This window comes from Urtica dioica, chromosome 7, assembly GCF_054948205.1.
Source record: "Urtica dioica subsp. dioica isolate 48M chromosome 7, U.dioica_male_clone48M_v1_H2, whole genome shotgun sequence".
Lineage (NCBI taxonomy): Eukaryota > Viridiplantae > Streptophyta > Magnoliopsida > Rosales > Urticaceae > Urtica > Urtica dioica.
Window position 1 is genome coordinate 47,120,792 of NC_142762.1, and position 22,231 is coordinate 47,143,022.

The 22,231-nt window shown below is 37.4% G+C and overlaps 4 protein-coding genes across 4 annotated transcripts; 3 read left to right on the forward strand and 1 right to left on the reverse strand.

Annotated features, from left to right (window-relative positions):
* The first annotated feature begins 347 nt into the window (after nucleotides 1-347).
* On the forward strand, nucleotides 348-3,508 carry LOC149392316 (DNA glycosylase superfamily protein). The gene is made up of 2 exons (XM_089619083.1): nucleotides 348-1,658; nucleotides 3,076-3,508. Exons 1-2 carry the CDS (start codon nucleotides 529-531, stop codon nucleotides 3,125-3,127), a joined length of 1,182 nt encoding a protein of 393 aa, XP_089475209.1. The 5' UTR covers nucleotides 348-528; the 3' UTR covers nucleotides 3,128-3,508.
* Nucleotides 3,509-9,625: 6,117 nt separating this feature from the next.
* HB33 (homeobox protein 33) lies at nucleotides 9,626-12,091 on the forward strand. The gene has a single exon (XM_089619084.1). The coding sequence runs from the start codon at nucleotides 10,591-10,593 to the stop codon at nucleotides 11,716-11,718; it is 1,128 nt and encodes a 375-aa protein (XP_089475210.1). The 5' UTR covers nucleotides 9,626-10,590; the 3' UTR covers nucleotides 11,719-12,091.
* Nucleotides 12,092-14,525: 2,434 nt separating this feature from the next.
* Nucleotides 14,526-15,164, forward strand: LOC149392318 (uncharacterized). Its single transcript, XM_089620103.1, has one exon. The coding sequence runs from the start codon at nucleotides 14,526-14,528 to the stop codon at nucleotides 15,162-15,164; it is 639 nt and encodes a 212-aa protein (XP_089476229.1).
* A 3,712-nt stretch (nucleotides 15,165-18,876) lies between these two features.
* LOC149392319 (protein RADIALIS-like 3) lies at nucleotides 18,877-20,127 on the reverse strand. Its single transcript, XM_089619089.1, has 2 exons — nucleotides 19,810-20,127; nucleotides 18,877-19,208 (listed from the first exon to the last, which is right to left on the reverse strand). Exons 1-2 carry the CDS (start codon nucleotides 20,088-20,090, stop codon nucleotides 19,184-19,186), a joined length of 306 nt encoding a protein of 101 aa, XP_089475215.1. The 5' UTR covers nucleotides 20,091-20,127; the 3' UTR covers nucleotides 18,877-19,183.
* Between the last annotated feature and the right edge of the window lie 2,104 nt (nucleotides 20,128-22,231).

Sequence of the window (22,231 nt, forward strand, 5' to 3'; positions counted from 1 at the left end):
CCAATAAACGAAAATAGATTTAGATATATACGAAACTAGTTCACATTCTCTTAAAGAAAAACCTTATTATATCAGCAACTAATGCCAATAACCATTGTAAGATGTGGGAGTTCATTGAAATTCATATGTACAACTGGCAAAGATTACAATCAAAATTCATTAGGAAAAAAATACAATAAAAATTGTGAACAAAAAGGAAAAAGAGAGGGTATAAAGTGAGATTTCAAAAGTATGAATCATCTGTGTATGATTAATTTCTTATTTTTGTTTTGCTGTTACTTTTGTCATTAAAATAAATTTTTCAAGATTAATTAATTAATGCTCATTTTGCACAAATTTCCACAGTCTAGCCAAGCCAAGCCCTAAAGCTCGAATATAATAATTTCCTCATTCTGCAATATACTCTCTCTCTCTCTATATCTCTATCTCTATCTCCCCCGCCGTGAACGCCACCGCCGTCACCGGCACGTCCACGTCAGCAAGAGGGTCATTCCGGCAACCGACCAGAAATTAGAGAGTCAGTTACTGATGGGCGAGCAAAGCCAAACACAGACCCAAACCCTAATAAACCAACCGGAGTCTAATGACCAGCCTCTACCTTCGCCGACGGTGAGCTCGATCTCCGCCACAACGATCGCTCCGACGAGCACGTCGCCTACGGAGCTTAGCAACGCTCCGTCGCAGAGCTCATCCCCGCCGTCCAAAATCCCCTTCCGTCCCCGCAAAATCCGAAAACTCTCCCCGGAAAATCCGTCGCAAAACCCTAACCCTAGCCCCGCCGCTCCTCCGCCGAAACCGACGAAGTCCTCCAAGCCGTCTTCCTCCGCTTCCCGCGCGATCGTCTCCGTCGCCGCCGCGCCGCGCATCGCCGCCCGATCGCTGTCCTGCGACGGCGAGGTCGAGATCGCTCTCCGCCATCTACGCTCCGCCGATCCCCTCCTCGCGCCTCTCATCGACGCTCACGACCCTCCGACCTTCGACAACTTTCACACGCCGTTCCTAGCCCTAACGAAGAGCATCCTCTACCAGCAATTAGCGTACAAGGCCGGAACGTCGATCTACACGCGCTTCACCGCCCTCTGCGGCGGCGAGTCCGGCGTCGGCCCCGACGCCGTGCTCTCCCTCACTCCCCAGCAGCTCCGCCAGATCGGCATCTCCGGCCGGAAAGCGAGCTACCTCCACGACTTGGCGCGGAAGTACCAAAACGGAATTCTCTCCGACCCGGCCATAGTGAGCATGGACGACAAGTCTCTGTTCACGATGCTGACCATGGTCAACGGCATCGGGTCGTGGTCCGTCCACATGTTCATGATCTTCTCGCTCCACAGACCCGATGTGTTGCCGATCAACGATCTGGGCGTGAGGAAAGGGGTTCAGCTGCTGTACGGCCTTGAGGAGCTTCCGAGGCCGTCGCAGATGGATCATCTCTGCGAGAAGTGGCGGCCGTACAGGTCGGTGGCGTCGTGGTACATGTGGCGCTTCGTTGAGCAGAAGGGGCCTCCTTCCAGCGCCGCCGCCGGAGCTACTCTCCACCACCACCAACTTCTTCAGCCACAGCCGCAACTACACCCGGGAGAGCCCTCACAAGATCCTCAGCAGCAACAACAGCCACAGCCACCACCGCAGATGATCGATCCTCTCAACATTCTTAATATCGGGTATGCCTTTTTCTAGCTTACTCAGTGTGCGTTTCATGATTCTTATCGGAGATTCCTACATTGGTTGGGTGTTTAGGCATTGTGCTCTTTATAAGTGATAGCAAGAGTACACCGTTTCAATGCTGGGTCACCCTGTAGGTTGATTCCTACAAAGGTCACTCTCCACTTGTACAATTCTGGATAACACTTCTAACTATTCGTATGTTAACTCGGTTTCACATGTGTTTTTAGGGGAGGTGTGAATATATATTAAGTGTGGGGCAACTAGTTGTTGACCCCTTAAGCATGGTCATGTCTGTTGAATCGCTGCATTGCCAACTTCGCGGTTGGGAAATGCACTTGAAATCTGAGTTCTTTGTGCCTTGAATATAGTGTTTGAGAGAGTACAATGCGTCATTGGGAAAGAAAGTTGGAAACTTTTTCTCTTAGTTCTTTGTCAAATAGAAACTTGATAGGTTGATTTCCTGATCACTACTACAAAGGATACAAATCGAAGTTATACTTAGTAGGATACGTTAAAACATCGTCACAGTTTTATCAAGGAAAGGCCATAATCCGTATGCAAGATGGACTAGAGACTAGAGAAGGATAGCTTTTATACAAATAGCTGGGGGTTCTCATGAAAAAAAAAAGTAGTTTTTCGTTTTTGTATTTTTTTTAACAGCCGGATAAAAGTAGTAAAAGCTTATGAAGAGGGGGTGCTTAAACGGCCCTTTTGCAGTGGCTGTATCTCTCATAGGGCATGATGAAGCATATAAAGATGTAGAGGGAAACTGTGTAAAATGAAGGAAAAATAAAATCTCTAGAACACTCGATGATGTTCTTGGAATAACTGGGGAGTATGAAGTACTGGATCGTTTCCACTTTACTATTGTCACTCTTTTTTTTTTTTTTTTTTTTTTTTTTAATTGTATTGTATGTTGAACTGGTAGACTTGGTATTTATATCCGTGGGGTTCGGGTCGGACCCGACCAAATAGCGCGAGGCCCTGGCATTATCGATCGGGAGACTACCCGAGTGGCCCCAATTGTTGCGTTCAGGGGGAATCGAACTTAGGGTTTATGTTGAACCGTTAGATTAAATACCTATTCTCTTAATAGCCACTAGTGGGGCAAAAGATTCCATTTGGATTAGTGGGGAAAGAAAGTTAGGTGACACTGGGTCCCTAGTCAGTAGTATTGGTAAACCTTAAATACTAAGTGGAGTCTAGATTGATAAATCAACACCGGTTTTTCTCAGACAATCTTGGTATGATATCCCTGATGGGACCTAGTGCTGCGAAGTTAATTTTCAGTGGCCTCCAACGCAAGTCGGGTGCTTTATGCATATCACTGTGGTGATTCTGTTTCACATGTTGTATCTACTTTTATACACTGAGTTTATTAATAGAGCTCCATTGTTTTGTATCCGTTGACAGTTCGGGTCCGTCAATGGACAGCCAATTCAGGGCGTGTGCGTGGGGCCAATGATAATGAGGGTACTCAAAACGAAGAAATCAAACGGCGATTCTTGCTCTAATCAGTATCATCATCTTCATCTTCCTAAAGCAGAGCGACTCGCACACACTGTTCAAGAACGATATTCTGGAGAATTTTGGCGTCGGAAGCGGCGTCTGCAAGAGATGAGTGTACTAGAAAAGTGTTCTCTTCTTGAGTAAATAAACATTGTGTATTGCTTACCCTTCTTTTTCTAATTCACAAGAACATGAACCATAAGTAATCGACGGGTCTCTAGAGTACTTGATAGAAAAGAGGCTGTTAAGTTGCCTCTGAATGTTGAGCCTACATTTTTATCCTATCTATATTATAGCCCCACATATATCCTTAGTGAATTAAGTTTTTTTTTTTTTTTTTTTGATCTATCAGTGGTATTGCCTTATTTGTGCTGAAGCTAAGTCTCCTTTTATTTTTCCTGTACCGTAATTGTCAAATAAGATCTCCCATATATTAATCTCTCTCTGTCTCTCAATTTATTTCGTTTTTTTACTGAAATATAGCAAAGGTTTTTTGCTGAGCGTTAAACTTAAAGGTGTAAGAGCTTTGTAATTGCCAAGTTAAATATATTTAGATCACACTTCAGCTTTGTCCGTTTTCCTTTTCTTCACGAAACCCATTTAACCAGCTAGTTAATCGGGTTTTGATCGATTTTTTAACCAGTCTGTTTTAAAAAAAAAAAAAATCAGATTAAAAGAAAGAGATTCAAAAACTGCATCTTTATTTTTTAATCTTTACTAGTTTCACATGTTTGTTGTTAGGTTGGCCTGCCCTGGACTTCCACAAGATTTTGCCCGTTTACACTGCCAACTTTTCTAAATAATTTCCTGTAACTCGCAATGTCAGTCACTTTGATTTTACATGAGAACTACAACAATACGTTTCGATTTGTATATATTAAAAAAAAAAAAAAGCAGAAGTTTGAATTTACGTGGGGGCTACATAGAAAACGACACGCAAGGAATCCAATAATATTTCAAGATGGTCCCGAAGCCAAAATGAAAAATAAAAAGTGATTTAAAAGGTTGATGTACGTCACTATTGGTCTCATTAAGATGTCGTCCAGTCATTTCCCGAGTTGATGTTAGTCACGTTGTCCCGGTCAGATGTTCATCATTAAATCAAATTTCCTTGTAATCATCGCCTCTCAAGTCAATCGCGACACATTAACATGATTTACTAAATATAAAAGCTAACAAAATTCTCTTGTATTTATGTTTCGTCTCTCTTGAATTGAATGCTGCTACTTACTATAGTTAAGACTTAAGAGAGTATTTATCACCGCCGTGATAGCTTTTGTATTAATGTTTCGAGTCACGTTGTACACTAACTTTTTTTTTCTTCTGCATTTATCATACTCAATTTTTTTTTTTTTTTGGCAACTTTAATCTTTCAGTCTATTTTTTCATCAGTTAAGTTGACATGCGCTTATCACGTGAATGGGTCACGAAGGGTAACTTTGTAATCTTATAAAAACAATTAAGTACTGTAATTTGATTTTGATGTGGTGTTTGTTTTATGATAGCTTTTCCATAGAAAAGTTGAGATATTTGGTGGTTTGATTTGCATCAGACAACCTTAATTAGCATCAAAATGATGATTACAGATGCTCATACAAGTTTATGATTGGAAAAATAAAAATCATGAGCATAGTAAAAGATGCTCGAATGGAAACTTCAATGGATAGATTTAGTTTACATTTTACAACTCACCATATCCGTCTTCATCGACGTCGGAGAGGAGAGACTGTGAACTTCATTTTTACGAGTTTTATTTTTTCATTTTTGAGGTAATACGAATCTGAGCTACTTTTTTGAGAGCATTGTCAACTGTGGTGAAAATCCATAATGCCCACCATTTAAAAAAAAAATCCTAGCAATAAAAAGGGACTAAAACTCCCCAACTCCTTTGAGATGGGTCGTGTGTATTCTCAACCAAGCCTAAAACTGTTCTTCAAAAGAAAAGAAAAAATGTTCTTGTTCGAGAGAGGTTTTGGGTGTGACTTAGGCTTGATGATGAAATCGAAATTGTTAAGCATAATTTTCTCACGTGGTGGTGGTTACTCTGCCTTTTTCTCGTCGCGGCAGAGTTGATGGTGGTCGTCGAAGGTCGTTCTTGGCTCTCTGGAGAAGAGCTTGCTCTGTGTGTGTGGGAGAGAGACATTTGATTTTTTTTTTTTTTTTTTTGTTGGTAATATTACGAAGTTGCTTAGCCTGTTCTAAATTTCTAATGTATATGTGTGTTTGTGAGTGTAAACGTCTATGTAGAGAGAGGTTTTTAATTTTTACAAGGGCATTTTGATAATTTCCCTTCTACTCAAGTGACAAGCACATGCCAACGAAAATGACATAATGTTGAAAAAGGACCAAAGTTGCTAAAAAAAAATAGAGTATGATAAATGCAGAAAAAAAAAAGTGGGTGTACACCGTGATACAACCGTCATAATACATGGGGCAACGGTGTCATTTAATTTTTTTTTTTTTTTTTAACAATGATGATCAAACTTTCTAGCTATAAAGCGATCCAAGAAATCGGTAATCACTTCATTGTCAGTGTCACATAAGCAAAAATAGCAAGACATGAGCACAAATAAATAGCTACGAGAATTATGACAATGTGCCTTTCAATTTGGTCAAGCATCTCTACCTTCAAGTCCAAGCCAGTGGGTCAGAAACAACACCTCAAATTTGTCATATCTCTCGTGTTCCCAACTCAAACTCCTCAGCCACCTCAATTTGTTGTCGGATGCTATTACAAAGAGGCGAAACCATCGTTGTTTTATGTATTCGGGTCTCGACCTCCTCAAGACAATCTTTACTTGTCAATAGGGCAGGGCGAGAGATAGTACCAATTTACCCTTCATTCCAAAATGAATATGAATGTCACAATCTCGTGTTATGGTCAGACGACCTCACATAAGTGGGCTTGACAAATAATGGACAAAAGTCCAAGTGAAAAGGAAAAAAGAAAAAAAAGGAAAACAAATTGAAGAGTGCATTTCATTTTGTAGTGATATCCAACATTACACATTAAAAAAAAGGGTGCAATTTGGATGATGTTTGATAGTCAAATGGTATACAGTTAAACCGAATCCATATTGCTCCAATCTCTCCTTATGTTCCTCAACAATATCCCTATTATACACAACAATCTTCATATAATACACCATCACAATATCCTTATAGCACATAACCACCACCTCGATATCAGGACCCCTACATAGTATAGTAAGAGCAATTGCATAGATTCCAAACCTAACAAAGGGATAGAGAGGAAAACGACTCTCCACTATAGCCATCATAAGAGCTAGCGCCTCGACCACATGACCCACCACTTCTACCACATGACTCACAACCCTCAAATGAGGTTCCAATTTCGCAACAAACAAGACCAGAGAAAAAAACCTGAACGCGATCCGAAATATGGCAATATTTTACTGAAGTTGGCGAATGAGATGACCAAACTGGTCAATGTAACAAGTGTGGAAAGATCATCAAAGCGGACGACACCAAGTAAGAGAGTTTCTCTTTAATACAGCACTATAGGGTGTGCATGTCGACCGAGTCTTTCTTCATCTAAAGTAAGTACACATTGTCTTGCAGAGTTTAGGAAACAACTTCGCCAATATGTCATTTCTATCGAGTAATCATTTAGTCATGTAAAATCCGATGATTTTATTACATTCACGCATTATTTAGTGCCTCATATTCAAATCATGTATAGAAGAACACTACGAATAGATATTATAAAATATTTTCTAGAAAAAAACAATGAAAACCATCTTCATGTCGAGGTCATTTAGTGTAGCGTCAATGTCGGACATAAAGTTGAAAAAATCGAGAATGAATTTCATGAGTGTGGTAGTTCACAACATAGATGAGGTTTGGAATTTAAGAAACATGAACTTTTAGGAGAATAGATGGTAGTCGCACCGCCGATAACATCTTAGAGATATTATTAAAAGTAATGGACGATTGGTATATACATAATAGAATAATGTCTATAACGAGATTTATCCTCTACTTATATTTACCTTTTAAGTTTGCTAGGAGTGGTTTTTTAACGATGCTGTTTTCAATAAATTATTCCTAATTATTCAATTTCGCATTTCTACAACCCTATTAAAAAAAACTTTGACATTTCTAACCAATTAACATATATTTTACAAAATCAATCTTTTTTTTTAATCGGAATTTAACGGAGCTGAAATTTTCAATGTTAAAACTGATAATTCTAATTTTGACCCAATCGGATTTTCGGTGTTTATCGATCGAAGATTTCTGATTACGTGAAGCAACCGGAAGAGCATTTGATCAGAATCGTAGTTCCAATACGGCCCGCCCGTATGCCCGGATTTACACTTATCCTATTTCATTTAGAGATGTGAGGATGCTTTTAAGTAGTCGATATTAATTGCAAAGGGAATAATAGTGATCGCAGAATATGTGATTTTGGCCAACGTGGCAAACGTCGTGAGTTTCAATAAATTAAACTAATTACCCACGCATTGAACGTGAACCACAGCAGCGGTTGAAACAGACTTGTGGATAATGAATAGTAAATGCATGTAGTCTTATATTATTAAATGATTCTATATTATTAGCTAGCCAGTCAAATCTCTTTGGGCTTTGGCTCCCGAATCGAATATATTTGGGCCAAAAGCCCAACAAGTGGAACGAAGATTTTTTTTTTTTAGGGATTACCTGGGACTTGGGGGTCTACGCTTGGATTTTCTATTTGGTTAAAGCTCTGTGGGACCTAATAAATTTCAAACCTCAAGATCCAATGAATAAAGCGTTGTTGTTCTGTTTTTTTTTTTTTTTTAATGAATACAATACAAACACAATGTTTTAGGTCAATTTTCTTTCTAATGATTGGATTGGAAGATCGGTTCGGTTGTGTGCGCTTCTTCTTAGTTGCACTACTTTTCAGTAAAAATAATATTCTATTGCATGTGATCTTCTTAGTCCGTTAAGAAACCACCTTCACCACTTCTTTTGTGGGTTAATTTTCTTTCCGTAAAATTAGCGACTTGTCAATTAAATTTAGATGAACTATAAATATTATGAGATTCGTAGGGTAAAAAAGGAAACTTTTCAAGTATGGAATAATAGTAGCAAGTGAAAGGAAGGGTTGAGTTGAAATGGTGAGAAGTGAAAGCTGTAGAGCACCCAATAAGTAAGAGTAAGAGAGTGAATAGTAGAGGAGAAGCAAGTACCAAGGCAAAAAGAAAGACGTGGAAAGAGAGACAAAAATAAAGCCAATCGATTGCATCCACGGAAAGGTAAAGAAAGACATTTGCTTTGCTTTCCCCTCTGCTTAAGCGCGCGTGGTGATTTCTCTCTGAAAAAAATATATAATTACCTCTCTCATTAATCCCATTTTATTCATCTTCTTCTTCTTTGTTTGTTTGTTTATTACTATTCTCTTGCGTATGTAATGAGAGAGAGATAGAGAGAGATTAATAGAAAGAAAGCAACACGACAATAGCACTACTGTGGACCATTCTCAAAGCACTTTTTCACTTTTACCCTTCTCGCACCCTCTCTCTGCACTGCATGGATTCGTATATATATATATATATATATATATATATATATATATATATATATTTTATGTGATATTAGAAAACAAATATTAACTGACATTTTCTTATGTATGCTGATTTTAGCACCCTGCTAATTTAAAAAAAGAACAAAGTAACTTACGTACTAAATTCCTAATTTTGTATTAGCTTTAGAGTCCCAAGTCACAACGGGACAAAAAAAAAAAACCCATTTTAAATGTCCATTTAAAATATCATTTTTTTTTGCTAACCTTTTGATGCTATTATGAGCTATATATGGAAGTGAAATAAAACAAAATAAAATAATAAGAAGTTGGGTATTATTCGTTTCTATTATGATGGGCGAAGCGTGTTAATGAGACAAAATGTGTTTAATTAAGGAAACATGGGGTTTATGTGACGTTTGATTTTGGAGGGATTATTATTATTATGAGAAGAAAGAAAGAGAAGGGAAGATGGGAATAGCAGAGCAGTGTGGTCAGGGAGAGATATGAGTGTTCAAGTAGAGAAGCGTTGTGTGTGTGAGTGACTGAGTACTGAAAAAAATAAAAATAAAATTGTAATCTTTGGGTCACTTTGAGGGGTCAAGTGTTGAGATAAGAAATGGAAAGTGGCAATAATGAAGATGGGGGTGGGTGTGGGACCCACCTTGGCAGGGCGTGGGAGAGGGTTGAACATGACGTTGTCGGTTGTTTTTGTATTCTGCAATATTATACATTCACAATTATTATTATTATTATTTTTTTAATTTAAACCCCTTCATATCATATTCATTCTCTATTCATATTCATATGTAATGTATAGAATTTATTTTATTCAATTAATAATAATAATAATTATGATAAAAGGTATGGTATAGTAGTAGTAGTAGTACCTCAAGTCCAACTTCTCTCTTAATCTCATCTCTCTCTCTCTCTCTCTCTCTCTCTCTCTCTTATCTTTCATTCTGGCTACACCACAAGCAACCAAGCTGTCTCTTGTTGGAAGCACAGAAGCACAATCCCAAAATACCCCATCTCTCTTTTCTCTCTCTCTCACTCTCTATCTCTATCTCTCTCTAAAAGCTTATAACTCTTTTTTTAGCTTACCCGAAATGAAGAACATTAGAGATCATGTGTGTCCAGTCAAGTCCAGGGCATGATTCTCTTCTTAAAGGTGCTTCCTAGCATGTTTTTGCGGCTGTTTCTTATCTCTAATTAATTCTCTCCTCTATCTCTCTTATTCTCTCACTCACTCTCTATTTGTTAATTCTACGCAGTCAAAGCTTTGCACTTTCATTCCCTATAGTTCTTCTCTACTTGCTTTGATTTCTTTTTCTCTCTAGTTTCAGATTCAAGCACTGAAAAAAAAATGTCATAGGATTAGGAAGCAAATTAAGGTCATATATATATATATAGAGAGAGAGAAAAAAAAGAGTCACAACTGTTGTATAACGGCTATAACGAGTTGGTAGGTTTCATGTGGGTTTGATAGGATTACCGTCAATCTTCTCAGTCGATGCATAGCATATTTTCATGTTTTAGAAGTAGTCATTGATTCATACGCTTGATTTTTTTTTCTTTTTGAAGAACCCTCTCTCTCACTCTCACTCTTTCAATCAAATCTATTTCTATCTTGTTTTTGTATTTGATTAGATATCTAGGTTAAAAAAAGAGAGATTTAAAATCCCAAGGGAGAGAGAGAGAGAGAGAGATAAGAGACAGAAGACTCAGAAGAGAAAGAGCAGCGAGTGGTGATATATAACTCTATAGCAGTAGCATATATATATATATATATAGAGAGAGAGAGAGAGAGAAAGTAGTCCTCTTCTTTCCACAATTAATCCACACCAAAGAAAAACAGATCATTTTGGAGATCATTAATCAACACCACCATGGAATTTAGAGCTCAGGATCACCACCACCACCACCACAACAATAACAACCACCACCACGAACAAATCAGGTCCGCCACTGCCACGTCAGCACCCTCCTTCGCCCCCCAGCCCGCCCTGGCTGCCGCCACGTCATCCCCTTCCGAGCGAAGAAGGTCTCTCTCAGCCTCCAACAACAACGCGTCGACGATGACGTCATCATCCCCAGCCCCAATCCCAGGCAATTGCACTGCCCAAGCCCAAACCCTAGAGCAGACACCCCGTCCTCCCACGCAGCTCCACCTCCAATCTCCGCCGCCGCAGAAGCCCTCCGCCGCCGTCAAGTACCGGGAGTGCCTCAAGAACCACGCCGCCAGCGCCGGCGGCTCGGTCTACGACGGGTGCGGAGAGTTCATGCCCAGCGGCGAGGAAGGCTCGCTCGAAGCCCTAAAGTGCGCGGCTTGCTCGTGCCACCGCAACTTCCACCGGAAAGAGCTCGACGGCGAGGGATCCGCCGCCGGAGCCCTGGCGATCTACAGCCCCGGGACACGGCGGTCGAGCAGCACGGCCAATCCGCTCCAGATCACCCCTCCGCCGCAGCTCCACCACATCAACCACTACCCGAGCCCTTACTCCCACCACCACGCCCACCACGGCCACCACCACAAGTTTCCGATCGTGCAGCCCATGAACGTGGCCTACGGCGGCGGGACGGAGTCGTCCAGCGAGGAGCTGAACGCGACGGCCGACAACTCGGCGCCGCCGTCCCATCCGTCGGCGTCGGCGAAGAAGCGGTTCCGGACGAAGTTCACGGCGGAGCAGAAGGAGAGGATGCTGGAGTTCGCGGACAGGGTGGGGTGGCGGTTCCAGAAGCAGGACGAGGATCTGGTCGAGAGGTTCTGCTCCGACGTCGGAATCCGCCGCCAAGTCCTCAAAGTCTGGATGCACAACAACAAGAGCAACAACCTCAAGACCAAGCACCAGCTCGACCACGTCAGCATCCTCATGGGCAACATGGCGGGCCCCACCTCCGCCGCCGCCGCCGCCGTCCCACTCTCCGCTTCCATTCCCGTCGTCGCGCCTCTGCCCACCACCGACGTTGTCATGAACCAGCACGTCAGTGACGACGACGAAGAAGGGTTAGATTAGCAGCTCTACGTACTACTTGTTACTCATCTCTTTAGTAAGTTTTAGTTGGCTACATCATATATATATATAGATGTCTAGGCTATTTTGGATTTTGGCTGGGTAGGTACGTACCGTGATATTGATATTATTATTATTATTATTATTATTGATCATCGATCACCATGGGCTAGTTTGTTGTCTCTTCTGTTAATGTACGTAGGTTGTTGGGTAATCAGAGCTCGTTTTTTTTTTTTTTACTTTCTTTCTTGGCATTGGAATATTGTGTTGGAAGGGTATCATTATATATCATGAATATGATGATCCATCATTTGTGGTTTTCGTTTCATCGTCTTTTTGTAGCTCTATCTCTACCCAGTATAATGTCCTTTGCTTTTCTTGTGTTCGATCGATAAGATAACTGCGTGTGTTTTGGATATATATATATATATATATATATATATATATATATATATATATATATATATATTATATATATATATATATCTTGGGAATTATATAAGTGTTTTGTCCGATGTGTTTGTTGCGATGTTAGATGTATAGTGTGTGCATTTATGTCGTTTTTGAAGGAGGAAAATGAGTTGGCTTGGCCTGAATGAGGCAAGTTTGGTAGGGAAATATATGAGTTTGTTGGAGCCAAAATAACTTTATTGAGTACGATATCGAGTATAAGACCTCGCGACCACAATTCTATACTTCGAATGTGACTTTTTGCACTTTCTTTTTCCATGACAAAGCAAGTGTAGGATGATGATTAAGTCTTAACCACTTGTTTTCATTCTCATTTAAATCATTAGTTATTAAGCACCAAAGCTGGTTTTGGACACATCTATATATATGCATGTCAAAATGACAATGTGGGATGTTGTTATTTTATATTATAAAATAGCACATTCTTTTTAGAAAAAAAGGGGGGTTTCTTTTTTTTTAATTAACGATCGTTCGGTTTTACTACTTGGATATATTCATTTACTTAATAATGTACAATTACTTTTGAAGCTTCTTCACATTTGTAAAAGTGAGTATTACTGAATATGTGTGGTGGTATGTTGTGTTACTGTGTTATTTACTCTTATTTTATTATTAAAACTTTGCTTTAACCAAATAATCAAACCCCTTTTAATTTTAAATATATATATGGTTAATTTTGATCAACTATAATTGACCTCTAACTAATTAAAAAAAACGCTTTTAAAAGACAAAAAATGGATATTTTAAGATAAAGTTACATATTACATGGACCTATAAGTGTTCACGAGACTATAATCAAGGAAACAGTCATTATCTCTCGTAAGCAGATTGCTCTCAGTGATGCCATCCCAACGACTAATAACTAGGTTTTCCTATTTTATTCAGTCTAACAGAAGATATATTTGTTAAAGCTAACACGAATTAGTGTTTTTCTTAGTACCAGTACCATCACTTTATACTTTTATATTACATATCTTATGGATCCCACATGAAAATAAAGGAATAAAGACACTACAACAATTATTGCGGTTATAGTCCAAAATATAATCTAAATTGAATTTAGCCGTGACCCGTGACAAATATAACTACGATTAGTCGTGACAATATGTGATTTTTAAAAATGATTTATTATTATATATTCATATATTTCATTGATTTGAAATTTAATTTCTAAATTCAAATACAAATAATATATGTTTTCATTCATTCTATACTAATAAGATGTTCAATATCAAATATAAATAATAAAAAACTTACTAATAAACCAAGTATAGTATTGTAATAACATATTCTACACACAGCTAATAAAATGCTTACTAAAACTGAGTTTTCGATTCGGATCTATCACTCATGTTTGTGGCGCGTCTTTCTGTTGCAGACGCACTCTTGAAATCTGAGCCTCCTTCAGGTTGTTGTGGACGTGAACCAAAGGCAATGTTTGAGTAAATCGATGAGAATCTTTGCTTGTAAACGCTTTAATGCTTCCGTTCCGGCATCAAATTGTACCATCTGCTTAGAGAAATCTTGAGCATCTTCTGATGGTACACACACCGATGTTGCGAGTTGTCCAACTATCTTCGTCGACAAGTCATATACTTTACTCAATTGACCACACAACTTGGTTATATCTTAGTGGCAAAGGTCAATGGACCCATAGCTAGTGAGTACATCTCAATATTAAACACATTTGACAACAACCTTTTTTCAAGAATTTTGCTAGTGCTTTTTTATGCCCATTTTTCAACTTAGGAATATTTCTTCGCCGTGGGCGTTGGACTTGATCTCGGTCTCCTTATATCTTATTCCTCAGGCCCCGCTCCTACCGATTTACAAGTCACGAATTTCAGAAAATACGTCCTAACGTTTAAAATTTCAGAACCACCGTCTATGTTAAAATTGTAGACTACCTTCTCGAGCTAGAATTCGTCAGAGAACAAAAAAAAATTTGAAATTCTTTTATTAATCTTTGAGGCCTATAATTTAAACAAATTTGATTGATATTTATTGAAACAAAAACATCAGAGGTTATAGCTAAGCATGGTTAAAAACGTAACTTCGTAATTTGTAGCGGTACTTCTGAATTTAAAAGCTGAAAACCGGGTACGAGATGCATTACTTGATAGCGAGGGGCTTGAATGGAATATAGGGTTTCTTTTGGGCCGAGTAAAGCCCATTATACGGAATCCAATGATTTTCGTGGGCAACAAGACATTGTTTCGGAGCTGCCGATAAAACTGTCTTGACGCTGCGGCAACTCAACATCGTCGCTGCGACCTTCAAATCGTCGTCTCTGTTTCACCCACAAATACATATACATATATATATATTCTGAATCTGGAATGGCTTCTTCTGTGAACAACATCGCAGCCACATTCTCCGAATTCCCCAAAATGCCCTCGCAATCCTCTTCGAATTCCTCTTCTTCTCCGATTCCGATTCCGAAGAAGCTCTCCACGTCTTGGAACCTCCACGCCACCATCCCCAAATCGCAGAGGCTCTCTCTCCTCAGCCTGTACGGCCCGGCGGGTCCGCCGCGCCGGGCCGCCGTACCGGTCCGATCGCCACGTCAGCGCCAGACCGGGACCGCGGCCCGGAGGGTGCCGGCGGTGGCGCTGAGCTACGTGGACCGGAACGACGCCGTCCGGACGGCGGGGCTGGCGGCGCTGTGCAAGGGGAAGAGGGTGGCGATCATCGGCGCGGCGGCGGCGTTTTCTCCGGCGTGTGGAAGGTTCGTGAAGGCGGCGGAGGCGGAGAAGAAGAGGCGGCGGTGGGATTTGGTGGCGTGCGTCGCTTCGAACGACGTGTTTGTGATGAGGGCTTGGGGGCGCCATTTGGGCGTCGGCGATGACGTGGTCATGCTCTCCGACGGCGGCGGAGAGCTCGCGGCGGCGATCGGGAAGGGGAGGTTTTGTGCCACTGCTGTGAACGGTGTTATCACGGGGATTGACTTTGACGACGACACTGCGAGCTTGACTTGAGATTTAGCGGTTGTTTTTGTATTTTTGTGGAGAATTGTTGGTGTTTGAGATGCTCATCGAAACATTTTTCTTTGTAATTGTATGGTTGTAAGCCTTCATGTTGGAAAAGGGATGGGATGTGTGTAATTTAGTAGCTTTCGTTGTTGAAACATGGGCACAAAAACATTACAAGCGAGAAAGCAAAAGTAAAAGAAACTTTCGTTGTTCCATCAAATCGAGCAGCTCCGCCACAGCCACGTCGGAATCAGGATGCGAGAGGGAACTCTTAATAGTTATGAAAAAGAAACTTTAATCAACTTTTACCATCCCATAGTCTTCCAACTCTCGAGCTAAACAAAGTAACAAATCACTTCAAAGGGCGTGAAATGTTCTTTCCTTCACGGCCTTGCAACGCGAGCACAGCGGGTCAACTCCACTCTCTAAACACAAGAAGGCTCAAATTAGGCTAAATGGTGAAAAATACCCAAACTTTTCTTCAGTTTTATTCAACTTTTTCTTACGATCAGTAAACATAGGAACATATTTTAAAATTTCCCCTAAAAATATATATCTTGACAAATAGAATATTTTAGAATTTCCTTTGTAACTACAAAATTTACTTTTGAGTTTGGTATTGTTCATATCCATTTCTCTCTTTTGCTTAACCTTACATGCTAGGCCCGGGCCAAGCCTAAGTTAAGCTAAGGTTGTGCCTCACTTAGAGAATATACCCTCAATTCCGGCTCAGAACCTTCAACAGGCTCAAAGTGATGAGGAACATAAAGGAGGAAGACGCCCAAACAAAGAAATGGAAATCGCTTCTAGTATCAGAAATTCGTAATTTATTAAAAAATAACATTCTTAAAGTTTTTACGATGAATATAGTTGTTTTTAAGTTGTAAACAATTTTTTTTTTAATGTTTACCATATATTTTTTCTAAAGATTTGTGTACTACTTTTGGCTCTACTTAACTTTATTTACCATTTACAATTTAATTTAATAGCCAAATAATTATTCACCATTTAAAAAAAAAATTCTTTAAAATAAACCACTTAAAAAAGAAATTTCTGAAAAATACCCGCTATTTTTTAAAAATCAAAGTATTATTGCAGTTATTTTTGTAATTTCCTCATGAAAGCATAATTAGAAGAGAAATAGTAAGCCCGAATAATTAGAGGGCATATTTATAACTTCAAACGAATTTCACAACTCGAGCATTCTACCTTTCTAAATTCGAATACGTAATAAAAACGAGAGTCTCAGTACTAAAAACCATAAATATATATTTGTTAAAGTAATAATACTTTGATTTCTAACCATTCTCAAACTTCTTGAAATTGCATTCTAGCTACTGTTTGAGATATTCATGTTTATTAGCCATTTGAAATTATTACAAGTAAAAAAGACTGACTTACCCCTAGGCTTATTTTCCGCCGAGTCACACATATTCGTATTGAACAGAAAATAAAAATAAATGACATAAACTAATAACGGTTTTTTTTTTAATAGGGCACTATCGGCAAGGATTACATGATATATTAACAGTGCAAAGCGCAGGTGGCATTATCGGCCAATATTACATCGTAGGTGACACTATTGGCCAAGATTACCTATTTATTAGAATAAATCTTAGGGGGCATGCATTTCTGCATCCCATGGGGCTTGAACCCATGACCTCTCCGTCGAGGTGAGTGTGGGATTACCGCTAGACCAAGCTAGCTACCAATAACAGGTTTAAATGGGAAAGCATTAAAACAACACAGGCAACCAATTAAACAATTTGAAACGTCAAAACCATTCCGCACAAAAAACGCATATAAGTTATTAAATCTTAAAAAATTATTACCAATTATTAAATAACTAAATGCTCAAAATATGCTATTAATTTGTTAATTCAAAATTCCCAAAAAAGAGAAAACATAGTAAAATGATACAACATTATTTTGACATTCGTAATTATTTCTTATAAATTATTATTATAATCAAAATTGAAGGTTAATAATAGTTAATATTTGTTAATGTTAGTGATTATTTGTTAATATTAGTTTATACTTGTTAGTATTAGTTATTAATAGATCTGTTTGATTAGCATCCGCTCTAGAATTCAGAGCCGCCAAACAATCTCCGACGAGACGCCGTCGCTATACACAATGACGATGAGGGGTGTCCGCTAGAGCGAAAATATTTTTTCATTCTATTCTACAATTCCATCGCCTATCTATAATGAAGTTGAAGATTTGGGATTCATCAAATCCATTTTTTTAATTTATAACGTATAAAATTAAGAAAAAAATACAAATAATTTAAAAAGATATCTTGCAATATTTTATAGAAAAGAAAGATAAATGCTTGGATCAAATAAACCTGTAAAGTTGAATAAATGCTTTTTCGATTTTTTTTTGGGCGGATTTCAGAGAGATAGAGAGCGAGCGAGAGAGAGAGAGAATCGGAAACAAATCTGAATAGCAATTAATTATTTGATACCGGAACTAATCAACAATTATAGCATCAATTTTTTTTTATAATTTCAAATACAAAACCGTGAAAATAAGGGAAGGTTAAAAACGAAATTTCAACCTGTTATAATTATTGTCAAGTCAACGGAATGGCTATTTATCAAACTTAACTAAACGTTTGTTATATTGAAATAATAACGTTTCAATAGACTTATTGGTTTCAACCTGTTATAATTATTGTCAAGTCAGCGCAATGGTTATTTATCAAACTTACCTCAATTGTTGGTTATATTGAAATAATGACGTTTCTATTGGCTTACTGGTTAACAATTCTCTACTTTTAATATGTTCAATTTCATTCTTAATCGAATAAAAACTAATTAGTCGTACAATACAAAATCTCCTTTGATGCGACATGAGCAGTACAAATTTGTTATTTATAATAAGGCGTTCAAAGATTTTTTTTTTAAAATAATTAAATTAAAATAGTGAGCTTAATTAAATTCAAATTCAGAGAAAGTTTTCTAGCTTGAGGTCGCTTGAGCCGCTGAGTTTTTATTACCAATTCTAAATCTTAAGTCAGCGGAATCAAAATTTTGGCGAACTCAAAAAGTGCAATACTATATTCAAATACTAGAATTATTTTATAAGTATTTTGAATTTAAGCTCAACAAATCTCTGCCTAAAATAGTGTTAAAAAAAAAAATTATCACTGATTGGCAATGATAAATTAGTCGAGTAAAACATTTGAGATTGCTATATAATTAACATTTCATAAATCTTATATAAATAATCACAAACATGTCGTGACATTCCTAATTTGCTTTTTCATTAAAATAAAATAGTATGATATTTACGTCAATTTACGCGTATAAATACATGAACGTGACTATTTACTTAAAATTTATGAAACGTTGGATATATAGCAATATGAAACTGTAAATATGACTATATACTTGATAAATCATTTTTTTTTCTTTTTATGATGTATATATATTAAATTTATTCAGATACAGTATTTTTTTTTTTTTTTTTTTTTTTTTTGCATTGCGCAGTCGGTTTAGGGATTTAATATGCCAAGTTACTGTTATTTGAATGACTGCAGGATTTGTATGCATTTAATGTCAATTCCAAAGAACGGAAGATATATTTTAATGTAGTTCAGGTGGTGATTCATCAAATTGCCCTCGAATCTTTATATGCTCTCTCTGCCATTGGTTTTATTCTTGGTGGTTTTGATTGACATATTTAAACCACGTACGATCTTTGTAGATTATATATATTTCTAATACAATACATATGTATATACGATACAATGCTTTGGTATATCTTCTAAAAGTCTACCGATTTTCTTGTTTGAAGAACACAGCAACATAGCAAAGACAGAAATATACTGCGAGATATATATATATATATATATATATATATATATATATATATATATATATATATATTGCTGGTCAAAACGTAGTAGAAATAATTACAGAGTTTTTACATCAAACTGATAAAATAACACTTGCAAAATATTTTCATACTTATGCATTTTCTTTTTTGATAACATATAACCTAAACAAATCCCATCATCAGAGCTTAAGGTTCTTCATTAGCCTGTATGCAATGAAAACACAGCTGTTAAAAAAACACTTCATATGGTTCTAGTTATTATATGATATCTCCGTCGCTAGAACATTCGTTGGATTAGGAAAAAAAATGTCAAAGAAAATATATAATAATAATTTTATAAGAAGAAGCTCATTAATTAATAAAGTAGATATAGTATGGCAAGCACCGGCTTAATTTATAAAAATAATAATATATGAATCAGTCGGTCTGAGGCCCAAAGTAAGTAATATAAGACAATGCACATGTGATGTGATCTATTACAAGTCGAAGATTAGATTTCATGTGGATGTGGGCAAAAAAATATTTTCTCTTTCCCTTTTTGTTTGTTTGAGGAAGTTGGGTAAGTATAAATAAATAAATAATTTGATGTAATATTATAAATTATATATCCATAAATAGACACAAAAGAGTTTCTTTTTGTGGCACTAATGTCGGTGGCCCTAGCTAAGCCAGTTCAACGGTCACTGCCAGAAAAGGAAAATTTGGAACTACGTCTACGTGGACTAGTTAGGAACTCCCAATAGTAATAAAATAATAGGAAGCGAAAAAAACCCAAGGCGCAAGGAAATGTGGGGTTAGGAATCACCTGTGGTCGTGATCAGCGAAAGCAGAGGAGGGCGATCTGTAATTGGGCGCAGGAAATTGGCCGGACTCGATGTTGATGAGGTCTCTGACGAGTACGTCGTAGTGCCTCTTGACCTCGTCGGCGGTTTTGCCTCCGACGGCTTTTGCGACGTTGTGCCACCTGTCAGGCGTGTCCTTGTCGTACACCGCCAGAGCCTTCTCGAACTGCTTGTTCTGCTTCGCCGTCCACGTCACCGGACCGTTAGGGTTTCGCGCGTAGTTGGAAAACGACCCTGAAGCCATATTACTATTATTAATATTATGTCACTGAGTTTGTGTGAAGAGCATGAGAGTGAGTGAAGAGTGTGTATATGGTTTGGTTTGGTTTGGGAAGAGAGTGGTTTTTATATAAACTGGGATATAGTTTATACGTGCAAGTTGGGGAATATATTTTATTTAATTATTATTTTTTATGGGATACCGCAATATATATGATTCTCATTGCCGTAAAAAAAATAAAAATAAAGAAAGACATGTATAAGATGAAACTGGGATGTTTGTAGAAGAAAGTGTTCTTGTATTGCATGATATCACCTTTTTTTTTATTATGTATATAAATTGAAGGTTCTTGTTTTTTGTGTTTTTATTTTAATGTGTGTATATATATAATGCCATCATTTATGAATGGAATTTATTGAGAATATTTAGAGGTTGATGATAAGGATTAGATTTGGATCTCAACTCGTAGTGTGGCCATTAACGTAGATGCGCTGAAAATAGGGAACTTTATGTGAAAAAGATAACATTTGAGACCCATTAATGGTCACACCCCAAGATATTCTGCTTCTACACTTTAGTTTTCGGACCCCGGTGATTTTTATATTTTTAAAAAAATTTCCTTATTCTGCCAAATTGCAATATAATATACTGTCTCTTATGAGACATGATTATTCCAGCTATACTTGTATTCTAATTCTAGTACGCATCTTTAAGGGGGAAAATAATAATACTATATGATATAATGATACTGGTAAAGCTAGAAATGAAAGAGTACTACAGTATATTATTATGTGATATATCAAATATGTATATATATAATTCAGCCGAAATATGGAGAAGACGCATGATATTAGCCGTGTAGTTATCCAATGACAAAAGAAAAACTGCGTGCATGAAAAGAGAATAATAATCTCTTCCGTCACTTGTTTCTGTACTTCTTCTATCTTCTGTTCTTTTCCTTTTCAATCTGTCAGTGCTTTTTTTTTTTTTTTTCTAGTTTGGATCAAAGTGTCAGCCAGGCTAAAACATATCCGTATGTACATATATTATAGGGATCAAAAGAAGATGAATTCGTATGGGACTTATTATTGTTTTTCTTGTACATATAATTTTTACATTATTCGTCGTGTTTGGAACACTTTGTGTAGAAGAAGAAAAATTATTCTTCCATAAACTTGTTTTCATTTTTTATATATTTATTTATAACATGTGGCGGATATTTTTTTTGGTGCTGTTTGACCAGGTTGTTGCTTCTTTTTATAGATTCTGTTTTAGTGTCATTTTCTAAGCACATATCTATGACATATGTATAATAATTACTGGTTTGCCATCAGTCTCTTTCACTATTCCTTCATGTAGTTTCCTCGAAAATTAAAGTATCTATTGGTAAGATTGTTATGCTATGGGTGAGCCTAAGAAAAGCAATTATATGCTTCATTGATGGTACATGTGTGGTTGAACACAAAATATATGGAAATTGTCGTGTACGTTGATAATGATTTAGACTAAAGCTTATGAAGTTTCTAAGACGTTCTAATGTTTGTCGTAAATTCGGAATTATATCATGCTCATCTGTTTTATAATTGGTTGATTTATAGTTCTATTAACTGAATAATTTTGGTGTTCCGGGTCAATATAATAACGCGTGCATGGTAACGTCTCATGTATATTTTTCCTTCCAAACAAAGCACATGTAACATCATTTATCATTATCTCGTTGAGGCCAATTTACAATTTTGTCCCAATACGGACTCTTTAGTCTTTGACATGTTTTATTTGTTTTTATTTCACATCACTTCTTTTCGAAAAAAAAATAGTGGTCTCAATTTCGTGACCGAATTCGCTATTTTAAATTTGTTTAAAAGAAAGCCAATAGTGGTAATGTGAGTCTTTGTTGACTTTGATTTTGCAATGTTTTTTTTTTGGCGGGACAAAAAATATCAACGTCTCTTTTCAGTACACGTGTGGCTCCTTTACTATTTATTTGATTCGTCTCCGTATCAGAATTCAGAACAAATATTACCCAACGACCGAAATCTATTTTTCTTGTTGACTCCAGTAGATACTTATATCTTATATAAGAATACTTTTCCTATATTCCATTCGAGCCATACGTAAACTTAATTATATAACACAAAATTAGAAAAATAATCAATTTAAATATT